This window comes from Eptesicus fuscus, chromosome 14 (genome assembly GCF_027574615.1).
Source record: "Eptesicus fuscus isolate TK198812 chromosome 14, DD_ASM_mEF_20220401, whole genome shotgun sequence".
In the NCBI taxonomy this organism is placed as follows: Eukaryota; Metazoa; Chordata; class Mammalia; order Chiroptera; family Vespertilionidae; genus Eptesicus; species Eptesicus fuscus.
This window is the reverse complement of record NC_072486.1, coordinates 44,334,939-44,354,657: the sequence shown is the minus strand read 5'-3', so window position 1 is coordinate 44,354,657 and position 19,719 is coordinate 44,334,939. Positions and strand designations below refer to the sequence as shown.

Genomic DNA, 19,719 nt, shown 5'->3' with positions numbered 1-19,719 from the left:
TGGCTCCTTCAGGAGGGGCCTGCTATATAGTTGGTTATCAAAAAATGTTTGTTGGAGGAAACAAATAACCAGAAGCTCCCTGAGGTTAGGGACCACATTTTTCTTCTTCAGTGCTGCGTACCCAACCTTTAGCACAACACATAGAAGGTGCTCCATTGGTATTTGAATTAAAAAAAAAGAAAAAAAAAAGAAAAAGAACTGGGTTGTCAGGGTTTTAATGAAATTCAACCTCGTAGAACTTCCTATTTTTCGCATTTCCTAATTTGTAGGCTGCAGTCTCAGCAGCATGAAGATGGGATCTCTTGGTGGTTAATAATTTAAAAAAATTAAAGTTAAGGCATAACTTGTCTTGGTTTCTCTTGACCCCTTTTTAAATTTTCTGAAAATAAAAATCATAGTGTAAATAAAGAAGAGTGCATCCCTATTTTAGACCACTGTCTTTGTTTATAATTTAATAAATTCACATTTTATATTACAGAACTATTTAGATCTCACCCATATCCGCTAAAAATAAAAAGTAAAGCTAACTTGCTTTAGAAGGATTGATATATTAGTGGAGTTAAAAATTGCTTTCCATTGATTGAAACCAAACAGGTGGAAGGTGGTAAGGAGAGGTGGAACCTTTACCTGCTGGCCGGGCTTGATGGGTGAGAGTGTGATGCCCTGGGTGTTGATCACTGGCAGGATCTGGTTCCCGATGACCGTGGCGATGATCTGGCCCTGGGCGTTTGTCAGGAGCTGGGGGGTGATCGACTGCACTTGGAGGCCCTGAGTGCCACTCGCTGCCTGGCTCGATGGCCCCGGATTTGGCATCAGAGGAATGGTCCCAATTATCTGCAAGAGACAGGCCCAGAGGTGAGGTGCCGGCTCTGCCCTGGGTCCATACCTGCACCTGAAGACCACGCCTCCCTGGTCTCTGTAGGAGGCTCCACTCAGGATCTGTGAACAGATCTGGAGACCTGGGGATGCGAGCAGGGAAGAAAGTGGGAGGAATGAGAATCTGAAGGACAGGTAGGCACACATGGACTGAAGGGGAAACATCTTGTTTAAAAATAAAATCAAGCACCGGTGATGGCAGAAACATGTGATTGCTGCCAGGGCATCACAGATGTCTGCTTTGGCTCAGAATCAGCGGGAAGGCAAACTTCCCTTGGCACTTACGACCCTCATCCCGCTGGGAGCCACAGCTCTCCCCTACAGTGGCTCCTCAAGCACGATGTCCCTTCCTCTTTTCCTCTCCTCAATTCCCCTCCGCTCACTCCCTCTTTTCTCCTCCCCTTCATCAACATCCTGTGCCTCTCTAAAGTCAGGGGTCAGCTCCCTGACCCCCAGCAGGATCGGGGGCCTCAGCGCCCTGGTGCTCAGGGTTGAGAGGCCAAGTTTTGGAGTCAGGGGGATACCTTCCAGAGCTACCCATTAGCTCTGTAACATTGGTCGCAGCGCCTAAGCTTTCTGAGGCTTGAGAGAACTGGGATCATCAACAAATGTTTGAAACTCTTAAAATAAAGGCGAAATGACTACTGAGGGCTGAGATGGGGAAAAAAAGGTGCATTTTAAACTGGGATCTGAAGGTTAGAGGTCAAGGCTTCAAGACTCTCTCTCTTCCCATTTGGTAGCCACTGGCTTCCATGGTGCGATCGCATGGAGCGCCACAGGAGGGTCTGACGGGATCCCATTACTGTGCTGAGGAGAAGGGGAGATGAGCGGGGGCAGCAAGTGTGTAGGGTATCTGTGAGATCTAGACCCATTCAGACATTGTCAGAGACTAATTAACTCTGCAGAGAACAAAGGATTGACCTGTTTCCAGTGTTATAGACTGTCCTGGAGGAGTCTCGGAGCTTGGGGCTGGAGGCTTTGCCCTCCATGCTGCTCAGGCTGGTTAAGCAGCTCTGCTCTGCTGGCCATCTTCCATGGCCACCTCCCAGACCAGCGCTGTGGCGATGTGGCCTGGGGGCCACCACCAAGACATATTAATAATGCTTTCCCGTTGAAATGATTTCATTTCAACCCACATTCTTACAACAGGGGTGGCTCTGGTGTGACTTGATGGAGGACTTTGTAAGTGATGCAGCTGGAGCTGGAGTCCAGGTCTGTCTGACCCCCAAATGCTTGCTTTTCCATTATGTCACCTGGCTCCCACCACAGGGAGAATACTGGAGGGAGCCAACTTTTTAAAAAGACACTGCATTTGCCCTGGCTGGTGTGGCTCAGTTGGTTGGGCATTGTCCGGTACACCAAAAGGTCACCCTTTCAATTCCCAGTCAGGGCACATGCCTGGGTTGCGGGCTCCATCCCCAGTAGGGGGCCTGCAGGAGGCACCCAATGGATGCTCCATTCTCCCATCGATGTTTCTCTCTATCGCCCTCTCTCTAAAAAACTCTATAAAAATATTTTTTAAAAATTCCCTGTACCTTCATCCATTATAGCCATCTTTACCTGTAAAATCTTAAAAAAAAAAAAAAAAAAAGACACTACATTCTGCCTGCCATTTCCCACCAGACAATAAGCTGCTTCAGGACTGAGTTTATACATAAATGATACTGTTTTCCACCTCCACAGTACCCCAAACAGGCTTTTAAACACAGCCTCTTAATAAGTGTCTTTCAAATAAATGGCTTCCAGACTCTGTTGTCACTGGATTCGAGGTGAAGCTTCAGCTCTGCAGAAGAACTACGAGACCACACATCCAGCGACAAAGATTAGGACTGCAAATTGCCCCCTCTGCCTCCCTCCTCATTGGCCGTTACCTCCACCACAAAAGCCTTGTGGGAGAGCACTAATGGAGGAGCTGTGTGAATATCAAGTATCAATGGCAGTTGTCAATGGATGCGATAAAGATCGAGGAATTATTGTGAGAGTGGTCAGCAGTCCCGTAGGGAGTTTGCAGCCCCTCAGTCTCATGGATTGAGCCTGTGATGTCTATCCCACAGAAGCAGGAACGAGCATGTCCCATCAGTGCCGGCAAGGTCAGGAGAAGTCCACATCGATAGATCAGAGCACGTAAGTACTTCATTGATGAGTGGCCTTGCATTAAGCAGCTGAGTATCCAAAGGCTGTTCCTGTGACCCCACAGGCAATGCGAAGAGGCCTGCGGAGCCTGAGAAGGGTCCTCCTCCGGCACCCACACTGTATACTTCACCTCTGCACACCTGCCCCGTGAACTGTGCATCCCCCTCTGCACATTTGCCCCGTGAACTGTGCATCCCCCTCTGCACATTTGCCCCGTGAACTGTGCCATCCCCCTCTGCACACTTGCCCCGTGAACTGTGCCATCCCCCTCTGCACACTTGCACCATGAACTGTGCATCCCCCTCTGCACACTTGCCCCGTGAACTGTGCCATCCCCCTCTGCACACTTGCCCCGTGAACTGTGCATCCCCCTCTGCACATTTGCCCCGTGAACTGTGCATCCCCCTCTGCACACTTGCCCCGTGAACTGTGCATCCCCCTCTGCACACTTGCCCTGTGAACTGTGCCATCCCCCTCTGCACACTTGCCCCATGAACTGTACCATCCCCCTCTGCACACTTGCCCCATGAACTGTGCCATCCCCCTCTGCACACTTGCCCCGTGAACTGTGCATCCCCCTCTGCACATTTGCCCCATGAACTGTGCCATCCCCCTCTGCACACTTGCCCCGTGAACTGTGCCATCCCCCTCTGCACACTTGCACCATGAACTGTGCCATCCCCCTCTGCACACTTGCCCTGTGAACTGTGCCATTCCCCTGCACACTTGCCCCGTGAACTGTGCCATCCCCCCTGCACACTTGCCCTGTGAACTGTGCCATTCCCCTACACACTTGCCCCGTGAACTGTGCCATCCCCCCTGCACACTTGCCCCATGAACTGTACCATCCCCCTCTGCACACTTGCCCCGTGAACTGTGCCATCCCCCTCGGCACACTTGCCCCATGAACTGTGCCATCCCCCTCTGCACACTTGTCCCGTGAACTGTACCATCCCCCTCTGCACACTTGCACCGTGAACTGTGTACCATCCTCCTCTGCACAATGTGCTATGAAAACTCAGTAGCTGACCCATCCACTCTGGTTTCCCCATGTCATAAGCCTGAGGAGCCCCACTCTGTCTGACTGGCCTGAATGGAAAGCTGGGTTCATTTAGGTGGCAGGGTGTGGGTCCTATTTTAGGCAGGATGCCAGTGCATTTAGGGAGCCATGTGAGTGAGGTGCCTGGGCGAAGGCTTCGGAGTGAGGCACAGCACCTGACAACTAACATACACACTGTGATGCAGAGGCAGGTGTTCTGCTTCTAGAAGATTGACACGACTCTGTGCTCTCTTTGTGTAATAAGATGCTCTGCCTGCATTCTGAGTGGAGAGAAGAAGAAAGGCAAATGCAAACGACTCACCAGCTCCTTCCCTATGTGCAACCTCGCTTCCACACACTGCGCGGGGACATTATTAAAACACGGCACTGCTTAGTTCCTTCCTCCCCTGCTCCCCTCTTCTTTCTTAGTCCCTAGCACCACTTACTGAGGGTAGGACAGCACTAGTGTCAGAGCCAGAGGGATCTGGAATGGCATGACTGAAGGAAGCCTTTAATAAAGAGAGTTTGCCTTCAAGGTGGGGGCAGGGGTAGGGGTCATTCTAGTCAGGAAGCTTCTGTGAAGTTACGAATTTCTCATTCTTGTGGGCCTTTTGGGGGAGCTGGGATCACTATCTCAAGCATGTCAAAAACTCAGCAGTGCATGCTGATGACTTTCCTAGTACTCCACAATGTATTACAACATGCTGGTTTTAATTTGCTCCCATTAATCCAAGAGTAAAGATGACTTCACATTGTGTTGCCCTAAAAGTTGATGGATGTGCTTATTTCACTTAGGCTGGTTCCCACCCCCCTTGACACTTCCACAGGTGTCCCCAAAAATTCCTCCTCAGACTCTGATTTCAAAGATCAAAGAAGGAAATGAGAGGAACCGAGGCAGCCAAGGTGTGAGGCTGTTAGGACTCCTGAACAGCTGGCAATTTTACCTGTGGAAATTGTATTTTAAATTAAAGGCCTCTGCTATTCAAGGGAAGTATTTGCATCTACACATATTTCAACTATGTCAGGAAATTAAAATTGAATTTTGATATTAGGGAAATTCTGACTTGAGGGCAAAGATAGAAAGAGGATGCTTTTGAGACACTTGTAGTTCTGGAAGCAACTTTTAGAGTTTGAGTTTCTGGCTCCCAGAGCTAAGGATTTACTGATAAGAGAAATCAGTGGAAAGACATGTCACTGAGCAAACACAGCTGCTAGGCTAGGGCTCCCACTCAAGGCATTCACTTCCCAAGACAAATTCCAGCTCTGTTTAGATGCTGACGACGCTGGTAGAGCCACCTAGTACCTGCAGACCATTCTCTATGTAAGGCATGATGATGTCATGTGCCATGGAGGACACCAGAAGATGCTATTGGGGCAGGGGAAGGGGAGATAAGATAGGTACATGGCATGCGAAGATTCTAATAATCCAACAGAGCAATGCTATGCTCCATAGGAGAGTCCAGGACTATTCCCTAAGAATCTCTGTACCCATATGGTGGATGATCAAAAGAATACTGAGAACGAATGAGTGATTTCAGAGAAAGAAAGGTGGGGATGAGTGGGAAAGATTTCACAGAAGAAATGGGGGCAGAACAGTGTCTTGGAGGTTGGATGAGATATGGAAAGGTAGACAAAACAATTCCAAACAAGATCTAGCCTGGAGGTGAAAAACATGGATGGATACCAGTGAGGGTAGAGAAAGTGGAGCAATGACAAGTTAGTCAAATTCCACCTGGCAAGGGGTTTCAATGAATGGTTTTTGAGGGACTGGGGAGGAGTGCGGAAATGGAGCTATTTTAGGTGTGAATGTGACAGTGTGGATAGAATGGACTGAAGTGGCAAGAGACTACAAACCAGGAGCTCAGTCACTAGGATGCTATTGTAGTCGTCCAACTGTGAAGCAAATGCCTCAATGAATCCTTGACATAGGGGTTGCTTGATTGGTTCACTTCCACTTCAATTCAAAAGCACGGCCTACTTTATGCCTGGGTTGCAACATTAGAAATTTTTGAGTGGGGTTATTGCCCCATCACTCCCACAGCAAATAGCTAAGGCATCGTTTGCAATGATCCTATATGTCTTTGCCCTGACTCTAACAGCAATGATTCATCTCTGATGAATGCTTTAACCAGGCCAAGGCCCACACTGGTATTGTGATGATAATTTGTGACCTAAAAGAGTTCCGGCCTCTCTGACAGGAGACTTACTTGATTGTTGCTATTCATGTTCACCTGTCTATTTCCTCAAAGGAGTTAAGAGCATGAAACACCACTGAGAATAACGTCCATGTTGCAAGAGCAACTAAAAAAAATCATTAAAATGACTACTAGTGGTCATTAGCACACATATCCCTATTTCCCTAAGAGTTTGGGTGGCTTACACATAAATGAGACTATTATTAATGCAGCAGCTATTATAATTTTAGCCACCATAAAGCTTATCTTGCAATTGTAGAAAACTCTGGCAATTCAGGACCATGTAACCAGGTTTTTATTACTATGCCCTTATGGACTTTAGTCTAGTTCAGGTATTCAGTAGGGATGAATTATGACTAATGGAGGGTAGCATGTGCTGAATTTATTCCCTGCCAACACGTAGGTGTCATCAGTTGCAGCTGAAGGTGATATCACAGAAGTCCAGAGCCTCCAGACAAGTTGTCTGATGGGCCACATGTTGTAATAGTCTATGACATGCTGTTAAACTCTGCTACAGAGTATGAGATTGCAGATGTCAAATTGACAAGTAATTTTGCTGCACACATATCTTTAAGAAAAGAACCCACCGATGCTGTAGATTGGTGTCTTCCTCGTGTCTTTCAATCCATCACCAGAGACAAATATTTGTGTAACCTCAGTACTTTTTGGCCAACAGGCTTTTGTTAACAGTAACATCACTCTGTCCATTCTGGAACAAAGTGCTTATAGCATTTGAGAGCCAAGGAGCTGGTGGTGAGCCTTCCCCAGAATGAAAACAGCCTTCCCCTTCCTTGGTCTGGCCTCAGCCACTCTTCTCTCTTCCTCCGAGGGATGATTTTGTCTTCTTTACATAATACATTCATTTTAGTCTCATTGTGCTCCAAGCTTTAAGGTTAAACTCACAGAGTTATTTTGGCAGCTCTGATGTTGATTCCAGGAGGAGGAGGATACAATTATTTCCCAAACAAAATTTATTTTTGCAAGATGCAATCTAGTGCCTTCTTGCATTGAGCTTTGTTCAAGTTGGGGAACAAGAGAAGTGTGAATGTTGAGAGGGTCCTCTAGCAGAGTGTCTGAACCAGAGAAGAGTAAAAGCATGAAGATAAGCAGATGAAGGAGTTCAATTAGCAAAGCCACTCAACTAAGGACAAATAGAGTTAACATTGCAGGCAACATCAATCAGTTGGCTTCCTCAAGCTCTGGAGGTCGCAGGGTTTAGGGAGAAACGGCACCATGACTGATTGCCAATGTCTGGCCTGGGTATGGGCATAGGGAATGGCAGTGTGCCCAAAGGCGGCATAATTGAAAAAGCCCAGGATATGAGACAAATTATCTTAGACCAACTTGAAAGCAGTGGATGACACACATTTCCTTAATGAGCAATTGTGAGAAAGAACTTTATAAGGAATACATTTTCATGCTTAATATCATGAGTATTGATAGGTATTCTACCCTAGGGGAATACCTACCTACTCAATATTTTTCACTGTCAGAATTAGGATCCCTGCTGGGTGTGCTGTATTTGGTTTCAACTTTAGAAACACATTCACAGACAAGACTGAAGAATTGGAGTTGTCATGATCTTTAAAATGTCACTTTCAGTCACATTATAAGATAAGTTGCATGAAAATGGATGTTGTAAAAGCAGCAATAACAACAATAAAAGCAATCTTCTCCCCTAAAAACTTTAAAAGAGTAATTAGAGGTAAATCTATATATATATATAACCAATTTCCCACTGGCTGGATTCAAGCCCAGGCTTTGCCACTAACTAGTGGGAGATTGTTGGTGAATTACTTCACTTCTTAGAACCTGTCTACTCATCTCTAAAATGGGAATAATAATTCCCTTTCATAAGGTTATTGAGAGGACTAAATAAAATAATGTATGCAAAACACCCAACACAGTGCTTTAACAACCAAAAAGGTGTTCAATAAATGTTTGTTCATAACTTCATTTTGCTTAAATGCTTTTGTGGTCACTCCTGGGCTTATGCACTAAGTTGTAAAAGATCTTTTGAAATTTTCTGAATGTTATAACTTCACCTTAAAATAGTTTACTGTGAAGAACAGAAAACAGTTTACCCTAGGGAAAAATGAACTCTTCCTTGTCTTGTAATAGAATGCTAAGTTGGAAGTTTCCATAGAAGCACCTAGAATCAACAGGTGCCACATTCTGGAGGAGGGAGGAGACCTTCAGACAGTCCAGAACTCAACCCTCACGGTTTGAAACTGTGTGTCTTTTTCCCTCTCAGGGATGGGGCAGGGGAGGCTTTCTCCTTTCCTCAAGATTAATGAAAGTGGTTGAATAAATATTGTTCCCTTAAATTTGGGGGACACCCCCCTGAGGAATTTATGGGTGAGAGGCTGTGGCCTTTGAGCTGAGAGGGGAGGAGAAAAAAATGCAGGGAAAGGAAGAAGGAGAAGGAGAGGAAAAAGAGAAAGAGGAAAAGGAGGAAGGAGGAGAAGAGAGAGAACGGCACTGTATGGGCACCAGGTACACTCTCACTGATAGCAAGGGAAGGATATGTGAGTGTTCCCCAGGGCTTAATATCATGAGTCTGAGCCATTTATCATCCTGTCCCAGAGAAACCCCCTGGCGAATGGGCACTGTGGCAGTATCACAGAGAGAGCCTTGAGAATGGGCCTGTGGAAACCAAGCCCTGAGAAGGGAGTGGGCACAGGAAGAAAACACATTGCTCACAGCAGTGCACCATTGCAAGGTCCCAGCTGGGCCTCAGATGCCTGCATGAAAGTGCCTGTAAGAGTTGGCTTGAACCATCTGTTGGCCCAGAGAGCAGTAAATCTTGCCATCCATGGTACCAATAACCCACCAGTGTTAGAGTCCTTCAGCAAAGTGAAGTCATTGTTATGCCCCACCTGGCCCCTCCCCACCTTCACCCGACCTGTCAGAAACAGGGTTAGCAAGCTGAGGAATGGAGAATCAGCCCAATGGGGCAGGAAGCGGGACCTGGCAGCTCTTTCCCATGTAGCAGGCAGCAGGAAGAGGGCTCAGCTGGGGCTGTGGAGGTGGTGGTGGAAGTTTGTTAGGGTCGCAGTTTTCATTATTGTCAGGAAACCGGGCATAGAAGATTGTAGTCCCCAAGAATGCCCAAGAGAAGTCATGGGAGAAGACTCCCAGCTTTTATCAAGGGGGAGGGGAAGGCCCAGAAAGTTGAAAGGGACCGTGCAAAGCTTTGATGATTATATCCCCAAATCCCAGTTCTGTCCTCTTTCCCCACTCATATGTGAAGGGGTTTGATAATCACAAATTACTAGACAAAGAAATTCAAGCTTGTAATTCTCTCCTAATCTCCCAGCCCCTCGAGGCTCTCTTACTGTTATATGTGCAAGGGGGTCAAGTGTGAGAGTAATGTACTGTCTTTTTAAATTTAATGTTAATGTTTTAGGCCTATAATTAAGAAGTTTGTATAAATTAAACATGGCTTATTCATTAGTATTAGCAAGTATTTTTTAAGCCATTGCTATCCATAATTTTAAAATCAGGTAAAGATAGAGACTGCCATTATCTTAACTAAGGTCAATAACACTAAAAAAGGAGATTTCATGGATTATACTGTCAGGACTTTGTTAACTAAGATGCTTGAAAAATAGAGGCGCAAGGAAGGCAAGAAGAGAAGCTGGAAGGAAAGAGAGGAGAGAATTTAACAAGTTACCAGAGGTAAAGAGTTTGAAATTGTGAGCAGAACATACATGTTCCCATAAACTAGGAATTCAGTTTATTTCTGCGAGGTAGTTGCTGCTATTTATCACACTGATTGTCCAAGTTTCAGTTGACTTAAAAATGGACACTATTCAAATGCCTCAGTTGCTGAAGTTCTTCTGAAGCTTTTGAAAACCTGAAAATTATAACAGGGAGAGCCAGTGCCTGCCACAGGAGAAGGTAGTGACAACACATAAGAAAAGAGTTGGGAGGAATTTTGACACAATCATTCAAAAATTATGTTAGCAAGATTTTTCTCATTAGTAATTAATAATATTTATAAGGTACAATAAAGATGTGCATTTATGGCTGAAACCGGTTTGGCTCAGTGGATAGAGCATTGGCCTGCGGACTCAAGGGTCCCAGGTTCGATTCAGGTCAAGGGCATGTACCTTGATTGTGGGCACATCCCCAGTGGAGGGTGTGCAAGAGGCAGCTGATCGATGTTTCTCTCTCATCGATGTTTCTGACTCTCTATCCCTCTCTCTTCCTCTCTGTAAAAAATCAATAAGATATATATATTTTTAAAAAAGATGTGCATTTATGGTTCTCTATTCCCCTCTTATCTTTAAATGGACACAAAACTAACCCAAACTCCCAAACTCACTATTGAACACAGTCTTTCATTGGTTTAATTGTTGGGAAGGAAGAAATCTAATGTGTATGCCTTTGTTTTCCAATTACAAATGATGAGGTGGGGTTAAAGGGTCCTACTAGATCTTAATGACATGAGACAGGATGAATGATGTCAGTTTCAAAGGTGTTTTACAGGAATATGTTTATGGAGCATACAACCTGAACCTTGGTTATGCAGCCCATTAGCAGCAAACATCATGGAAGAAATTCCACTTCTCAGGAACTGACAGGTCTACCAAGGAAGAGTTAACTCAATTGATACAATGCTCATTCTTATTGGACCGGAATCTTTCTCAAGTCTTTGGCAAAATGAAATTAGCAGCGGCAGCCACGTTCTAAACTGTTGACAGTTCCTACTACAATAACATTACAGCTGAATCTGGCATACTCTACAACTCTGGAGGCAAGCGTTTTTTTTTTTTAATTTTTAATTTTAAGATGCATCATAATATCTGTTCTTACATATTTTACTACAATTATGAACTTGCTATTTTCTCTGTTATTTGGATTCCCACTCAAGTGCTAGGAAACATTGACAGAATAAAAGTTTTGATCCAGAGTATAATCAAAATATTAAATTAAATTTACGCAAGATGATATTACATTGAGATGAAAATTAATGAGAAGTCATTGTAACTGCCTACATGGCTTATTCTTCTGGAGTGACTAGTGGGCAGGGATTAGAGTCCAGGAAGTCAACCATTCTTCTTCTTCTTCTTTAACACAGTATTGGTGCCCACCATCAACAGAAATTTAAAATTTATAGCTGAATTCTAGACCTACTAAACTGAAAAGTATATTAGCAAGTTCTGGATTATTTAGAGATTATTGGTTTTTCCATGGTGCTGTTTTCCTTCCACTGCTCTGCTCCTTGTTACTCTATGGGAAGGTGGGATGAGGAAAATAGAAGAGGGGAGAGTCAGTTTTGCAAAAGGTTAGCCTAAGCCTTAGGCCCTAAGGTTTGTTTGGGCATGATACTGGAATCAAAGGTTTATTGGCTCCATCTGTGACTGTGAGAGATACTCCATGATACAAAGTAGGTTCTCCCAGCAAAGGTCAAGTAAGCAAGACTCTCAGCACTATCTGCAATTCTCCTGGGGCAAGGAAAGTGGGATTTGGAGAGACTCTTTGGGAAAAGTTGGAGAACTTGCCACTTGCTCCATGGCTGAGTTTTTCCTTGGAAACGTATTGCCTATTTATTAGCATATATGGAAAGGCTTTGGATATATGAGATTAGTTGCTTATACAAATATTAATACTTTACATTAAAAGTATCCCTATATGAATAGATAATACAGACATATTGGCAGCAGAAGTGGAGGGATTGGGATAACTGTAGATAATTCTAGCAGATGAATAAAAACCTCCTCCACTTTGTCTGGAAATCTAGTAAGCTGTTGGAACCTCTCTGCTTTATTCTGAATGATTTCAGAATTACGAGTGTTGTCTTATTGATGCATTGATTCATGCCCAGATTGATCACTCACATACTCACCCACCCACTCGCTCAACAAAGCCTTTCTTGGGCATCTGCTGTGTGCCCAGCATGAGGCCACACCACATGGCTCACATTCCTGTGTAGAAGATTGGGAAATTAGCCACCTGAATTCATGAAAATAGTTTCGTTTGGCTTAATAGGAGTATTCTGTAAATCTTGCCATCCATGGCACCAATAACCCACCAGTGAAGAAGAAAGTCTACGCTTCTGGTAGTTAAGATAGTCAAGATGGTAGCCTTTACATAATGCTAAAACCCCTGTTCTTAAAAAAAATTTTTTTTTTTAAATTTTCAGTTACAGTTGACATACATCATTACAGTAGTTTTAGGTGTGTACATATCCATCCCAATGATCAAATCATTCTTAACTTAATACATGATCATCCCAATAAATCTTGTACCCATCCAGCACCATACCTAGTTATTGACTATATTCCCTATGCTGTACTTTACATCCTCATGACTATTCTGTTACAACTAATTTGTACTTCTTAATTTATTCACCTTTTTCACTCACCCTCCCTCCCAATCCACCTCCCCTGCTCATGACAAGAGTCCTGCCTGATCTTTTCTTATACTGGGAAGCTGCTGTGATTGTGAGGTGATCTCCTGTGACTGTTTGCATGCTCAGATATGTCATTGGACTACTGAGTTCACCCTTCACTGAAATATGTTCTTATTTTCTCCTGAAAAATGCTAGTTTTTTTAATCTTTGAAGAAGTCCAATATTATAGAAATTTGATATCAGGCACCTTTTTAGACTTTGGAAGTCTGAGAAATATCTGATGACCTTAAATTTTGTCTTTAAATCATTTCGATTGTAAAAAAGAAGATGACTAAAATGCTTGCAGAAGTCAGACAGTAAGCAGGGCTGAGTAAATTCATGGAGACCTCTGGTCCCCAAGAACATAACTCCCACTGGAGAGTAGAAATGGCAGACACACAGTGGGGAATGCCCTTCACTTTGCACAGAACAATGTCTCTCCTCAGTGACCACAACCCATTCATAACAACCTCTGCTATCTTGATTCCACCACCAGGACCAATATGAATTCATTATGTGGTAAGCAAGGTGGGCTCAGCTCCTCCAGGCTCTCAGAGTTCCCCTTCGTCTATAAATATGCTATATTAATTTACATAATTTTAATATTATGATTTTTATATAATTTTTTAATCTATAGAATCCTAATTATGTATTTCAATCCATAGCTATTTATAACAAGGGGAAGTATGACATGTTACACAGAGGCAAATTCCTTCAAGTCAATGAGAGGAAATGAAAACATTTGTAAATATGATCTAGTACTTCAATTTCAACTTTCTTCAGAGGTTTTACATTTTTATTATAATACTAGAGGCCCAGTGCACAAGGCCGGGCTGATCAGGGCCAGGCCTGTCCAAAGGAGGAGACAGCGGGAGGTTGGCCAGCCAGCCGGCCCTGATTGAGGCCCAATCAGGGCCAGGCCATCCGGGGAGAGGGGTCTAGGGAGGTTGACTGGTCGGTCTGGTCGTTACAGTGTTCTGGTCACTGGCTTTTTATATATATAGATTCATTACCATATTTTCCAGCGTATAAGACGACTTTTTAACCCAGGAAAATCTTCTATATGCCCAGTCGCCTTATATGCCGGAAAATACGGTATGTTTTTCCAGTAGGACAAAGATCAGAAACAAAGACAAATTCTTAAGGATGAATTGGAAACATTTCTTTTCATCATCTCTTTCCACTTTCCCATATTGACTACAAATTAAACTATGAGTAATTTTCATTTTCTTTGCAGCTGCCAACACTGAAATTTCTAAAACATTTTTTTCCTTCAAAAGAAAATCACTACTATGGTGAAGCCATAATTTTGCAGCAAGACCAACTTTGTAAGCTTTTATATGGCTTTGCCTAAGACTTAAAATTTTAATGCCAGTAAAAAATACTTAGCTGGGGTAGGGGTGGGGGTGGCCAGGGCAATGTGAAGGTGGGCAAAGGGGTTGTGGGGGGAAGGTGGACATCTGTAATAGTGTAAAAATTACAATACAATACAATACAATACAGTAAAATCGCAATAGTAAAGAAATCTGTTAAGAAGAAAAAAAGGATATATTTACAATAATTAAGATGGGCCATTATTTTGAGTCTAAAATTCATGTCAGATATTAATATTAGATATTCAGACATATGTGGCATGCATTACTATGGAAATAAAAGGTTTGAATAGAAATAAAGGAATTTGGGCAAGTATTTCTGCTTTGCCTGCTGATGCCAGATGAAGTGGCTAAATCAGACTAGAGTTATTTATTGCTTGGGAGAACACCTTTTAGTTTAACTCAGCTTTGGCCCTTAGAAGCTTTAGTAAACATTCCTAAATGAAGCCCTGGACCTATGAGCTGTCCATATTTCTTCCCAAATGAGAGAAAAAAAGAGCTAATAGCAATCAGAGCAACCTCCGCCCCACCCCCCAAACAAAACAAAACAAAACAAACAAACAAAAAACCTAAATAGGGGACCAGTCTTCTCCAATATTTCAAATTGTTTGGAGCAATGGATTTTGGTGAAGGAAATATTTGGCAATTCCTCAAGAAAGTGCTGCTCGCATTTAGTATCTCCTAGTGCTGAGTGCAGTCAGGCCATAAAGCTGAATTTAAATTAGTATAAACAACAAGCCAAGCCTCTAAGAAAAAAAAGGTGGGGAACGAAGGCACTCCAGGTGTCATTCAAGATGCATCTGTTTATCACACTCAGTTTCATGAGTCCAAGATGGTTCATAGGATTTTTGTGAAGAGAATATCTATTGTTGTGGCAAAATTAAATGTATTTTGATACTTGCACGCAATATTTATCTATCTGTTCAATCAAAAAGTGGTTGTCCTCATCACTCTAACACACATTACTTTTTCCAGTTTCCTCTTATAATCTTTTCTTAACGTTCTTTAGAGCGAGACCATGGAATTTCTCATTTCTCACAACAAAGACCATAACTCATTAGAATTATGCTGATGAGTTTTTCCTCATAAAATTGTATTCTCATTTTCATAAGTGACCAATCTTTACTCTTACCCCTAACCATCAGGCAAGTTTTGACAGATACAGGTAAAGGGGGCCACTATATTCTTCCAATTGTGTTTTCTCACAGTTTTCTGTCCATGGTTAATGCATTACATTCAATTGAATCATGCAAAGGCCTACTTCTGTACACTGAACTTGAACCTAGTTCTTCACTGTTCTGTGATGTGACTTTCCATTTCTATCTACGATCTATTTCTCATTTCTCTCTTATTGTCCTGTGAGTTGACATGAAGTCTAGATCCTGAAGAAGAATTCATCATGTCAGCAACTTACGGACCAAGGAGAAAGTTGGGTGCATTATTGGCATGTGATATAGTAAATGGAACAATGAACATTTATTTGGAAGTTGAATGCATCTCACATGTGAATTTAATGTTTCCCCTTCTCTGATAATGCTCTGCTTAATCTTAAAATTGTTTGTAAAAAAACACAAAACAAACTGATGTTGTTCTAGGAATTCTAAGTTGAAATTTAGAATTTCTTCCCTTTCATTGTCCCCAGACCCAAATCAAGTTTAATTTTCATTCTCTATTTAGAAAACTGAGACGTAAGTAGTTTCCTCCTCCATCCCTAACTTTTCACTAGAAACTAAATACTAAAAAGAGAGCCATCATCAATAGCCCAGTATATAATCATTCTGACACTGGTTTTGGTTAAAGCTATTTAATAAATAAACACATATTTCCTCAATTATAAGACTCTACATTTTTTAAATTAAAAAAATGTTTTTATTGATTTTAGAGAGAGAAGAAAAGAGAGGGAGAAAGAGAGAGAGGAAAACATCAACGTGGAGAGAGATACATAGATCAGTTGCCTCCCATTGAACCCAAAACCTGGGCATGTGCTCTGACTGGGAATCAAATCCGTGACCTCTCAGTGCATGGGACAATGCTCAACCAACTTAGCCATACTGGCCAGGGCCATTTTTTACATTTCTTAAATTTGTGAAAGTGGCTGCCCCTAACAGTTGACTTTTTGTTTAATGCAGTAGTATTTTCTTCCATTCCAAAAAAGTTGTTATTAAATTGATGGTGTAACTTAAAAATTAGTAGTTTCTTTAAACTTACAATATAGTAATATATATTTTTCTTTTTCTTAGAGAGGCAGCCTCCAAAGGGAAGGATCTAGAAATGTCTGGGGCCTACCACTTTGGGAGCTTAATTTTTTTTTTTTAAATATATTTTTATTGATTTTTACAGAGAGAAAGAGAGAGGGATAGAGAGCCAGAAACATCGATGAGAGAGAAACATCAATCAGCTGCCTCCTGCACACCCCCTACTGGGGATGCACCTGCAACCAAGGTACATGCCCTTGACCGGAATCGAACCCGGGACCTTTGAGTCCGCAGGCTGATGCTCTATCCACTGAGCCAAACCGGTTTCGGCTGGGAGCTTAATTTATTCTAAAATCATTTTGCTCGGTGATGTTACAAAAGATTGGGCAACAGAAGATTCACTGGGAATTTAGCTCCGAAAGGCTCACTTGCTGAGCCCCATTTGAAGCACTCACCATGCATTGTGTTCTCTCTGGATAGGATGCCTCCTGAAAGGCAGCAGACCTATAGACAGCCAGACCCAGGCGCCTTGAGGCTGATTTTCTCTGGCAAGATTAAGTGGAGACCTGAGGTCAATTTATCAAGATTATCTCATTGCTTTAGAGATTTCCTTGAACCTACTTGTCCAGTTCCTTTGATCAGCAAAAATAATAATGGTGAGAGTATTGATTAAAATACCCTATATTTATTTTGGCAAGCTTTACAGCTCTTTAAAATTTTCAAGTGTGTGAGTGTTTATATACCTTCAAGAGAAATCTGAGGTTGACAGGTCAAGAATTACAGTTCCTGTTTGCAGACAATGAAGGTTCCGGAGTGACACATTTATGGAGCATGGCGGAAATGAACCTAGGTCTTTGAACCCAAGACTGTGAGGGAGGTAAGAGAGGATGGGTGTGGACTTTGGGCTCTGATCTCAGTTCTGCCACTTACTGAAGGTGTCATCCCTGGGAGCAGACTTAACTTGCAGCATTCTGAGAATTTGCTGATCTGAGCAGCTGGGATAATCACACCTACAGATTACAGATAATCAAACCTGGGCTCCAACAGGATCACAGATGATAGCAGCCTGTTGTGAGGGCTCAGTGCAAGGGAGATATCATTGTTTTCATGATCTTTTATAGAAATCACTTAGCCTGAAGGAACATTTAGCTGAAACCTAGCTCTGCTCTAGGAAATAAGATGATTAAAGAGCATTGCACACTGAAAAGAGCCGCATGAACCTTAGAGTAATATTATTTTGCTATAAGGGTGCACTAATTAGAATGTAAACTATGTTGGTGAAACAAAGATCCCAGAAGTCATACTAGCTCTGAGAAGCTGTCTATATTTTTGTGGACCTCGATTTAACGAACTTCAGATTGAAAGGACAAAATTTCCAGTCCATATGTCATATGTGAAAATTAACACTGTTAATTTTAAAATGCTCTTAACCAAGATTTGCTTATAATTAACAGATTATTGTTGTTTTTTTATTAATTCGCTGTTATTTTCAACAATTTTAGTGAATAGGCCATAAGTTGGGAAAAAATACTAGTTATTTTGCCGACATAAATAAATATTACATATCTACAACCATAGTGTCTACATACTTAAATCCAAGAGTCACCACTTGTAAACGATGTCTGGGGAATGATTAGCACGTGATCACACCATATCTTACAGTAACTGGTTCTGTTGTCCCCTGGCATGACTTTCTGCAGCACTTTTAACCCAAAGGGGCAGATAGATGTTCAGAGGAGCGCCAAGCCACCCCCCAGGCATGTGCGTTTGTTTATTCTTGGTGACTGGTGAATGCACGCATTTACTAGACCTATTCAGTATAAATTTAAAATTGCAGTAATACTGTATTTGAGGAGAAAAATGTACCCTCATCCAAGGTTTCAATTCTGACCAACAGGTCAAAATCCTCAGACTTGGCATTACTTGCTATTTACAGTGAATATTTTCCATTCATACTGGGGTGGGGGAGAAGGGCAGAGGGATTGGTCAAAAAAAGAAAAAAAAAACTCATGGACATGTAAAATGCTGTGGTGATTGTGGGGTAGGTTTTGGGAGGTGGAGGAGGGTAAAGGGGGAATAAATGATGATGGAGAGAGACTTGACTTGGAGTGGTGAACACACAACACAGTGTACAGATGATGTGTTGTAGAATTGTGCACCTGAAACCTGTACAATTTTGTCAACCAGTGTCACCCCAATAAATTTAATAAAAATAAAAATAAAAGAATAAAAATAAAATAAAATTGCAGTAATACATATAGAAACCTTTTCTATGAAATTAAACTTTTCATACATACTGACTTTTAATTACACAAATGTGTTTACATAATTAAAAACTAATTTATCATTTTTTTAAACATACCCATTCAGAAAACCTACTTTATTATATAACAGACTTTCAGCTTTAATGGACACCCCCCTCCCCCCCAAATTAGTCCGCTATAGCAAGGTTTTACTGTAATTGATTACCTGTTTAGAATTATGGCTGTTAATTAGATTACTCCATTAGTTAATTGGCCCTTTTCCTATTCTTTAAGGATGTGCCAACAGGCTTGATCCAAGAACCTACACAAGAAAACATTTCCCTATTCCCAGGAAAATGAAACACTCATGGGATGAAGAATAAAAAAGAAAATGCAGTGGCCAGGAAAAAAAAAAGTAACGGCACAACAATCCAAAGCCCTGCTCTAGATGGGAGAGGCCTTGGTTCTCTCCGGCTCAGTCTTCGGAGGCAGCCCCGGAGCTGGACTGTTTATTGTGGATGGTTGCGCACCCCTTTAATTATAGGGGAGGTGGCACTGCTGAGTTGCTGGGGAGGAAGGCAGACAGGTTTCCGAGGGTGCTTTCCTTTCACTTCTCCGCCTGCTCTTTGGGCTGAGGACACTAATGGGATTAACCCTTTCATTTCAGAAGTGGGGGAGGTGAGGCGGAGAGGGGATGGGAGGGACGGGAGACCTTTGGCGGGGAGGGAAAGGGAAGGTCACGAAGAGGGACAGAGCCTCGCTTCTGCTGATGGCGCTGGCCGCCTCGGAGGCCCGATTATGTCCAGCGCCTCCTGAGTCACGACAGGAGCAAGGCCACCCAACAAAGCCATCTCCCGCGTCATTGCCGCGGAGCCGGCCAAGGGCCATTGGGGCTTATTAGCGCCCTTCACCGTCCAGGGCGCCCCACTCTTCCGATCTGCAAGAGCGGGAGGGGCAGTCCCGTCTCACTCCGCCCCACCCGCAGCCCCCCGGTCCCAGCGTGTGGCCGAGCGGCCCGGGAGCGCCCGCTCCTCCGCCCTGGGGGTGCCCTGCGCCGTCCTGGGAGCTCTGGGGGCAGCGGAGAGAGCCCCCCAGCTGCCACCCTGCTGTGCAGGGGTGCGCGCTCCAAACGGCCTCGCGGAGCCTCCCTGGAGGCCGTTCCCTTCCGATCTGAACCGAGGCCTCGCTGGAGACGGCGTGGGCAGGGACGCCTGTGAACTGCTTCCTGCAGCATTTCCAAAGCGTGCGCTGCCACCCTGTTTCTA

At 43.2% G+C, this 19,719-nt stretch overlaps 1 protein-coding gene across 3 annotated transcripts in view; it reads right to left on the bottom strand.

The window, feature by feature from the left end:
• Positions 1–19,719, bottom strand: part of POU6F2 (POU class 6 homeobox 2) — a 427,905-nt gene that overhangs the window by 24,580 nt on the left and 383,606 nt on the right. For all 3 annotated transcript variants that reach the window (XM_028160000.2, XM_054726468.1, XM_054726469.1), the window contains exon 7: positions 628–834. In XM_028160000.2, coding sequence (XP_028015801.2) covers positions 628–834 — 207 coding nt within the window. The remainder of the gene's footprint in view (positions 1–627; positions 835–19,719) is intronic.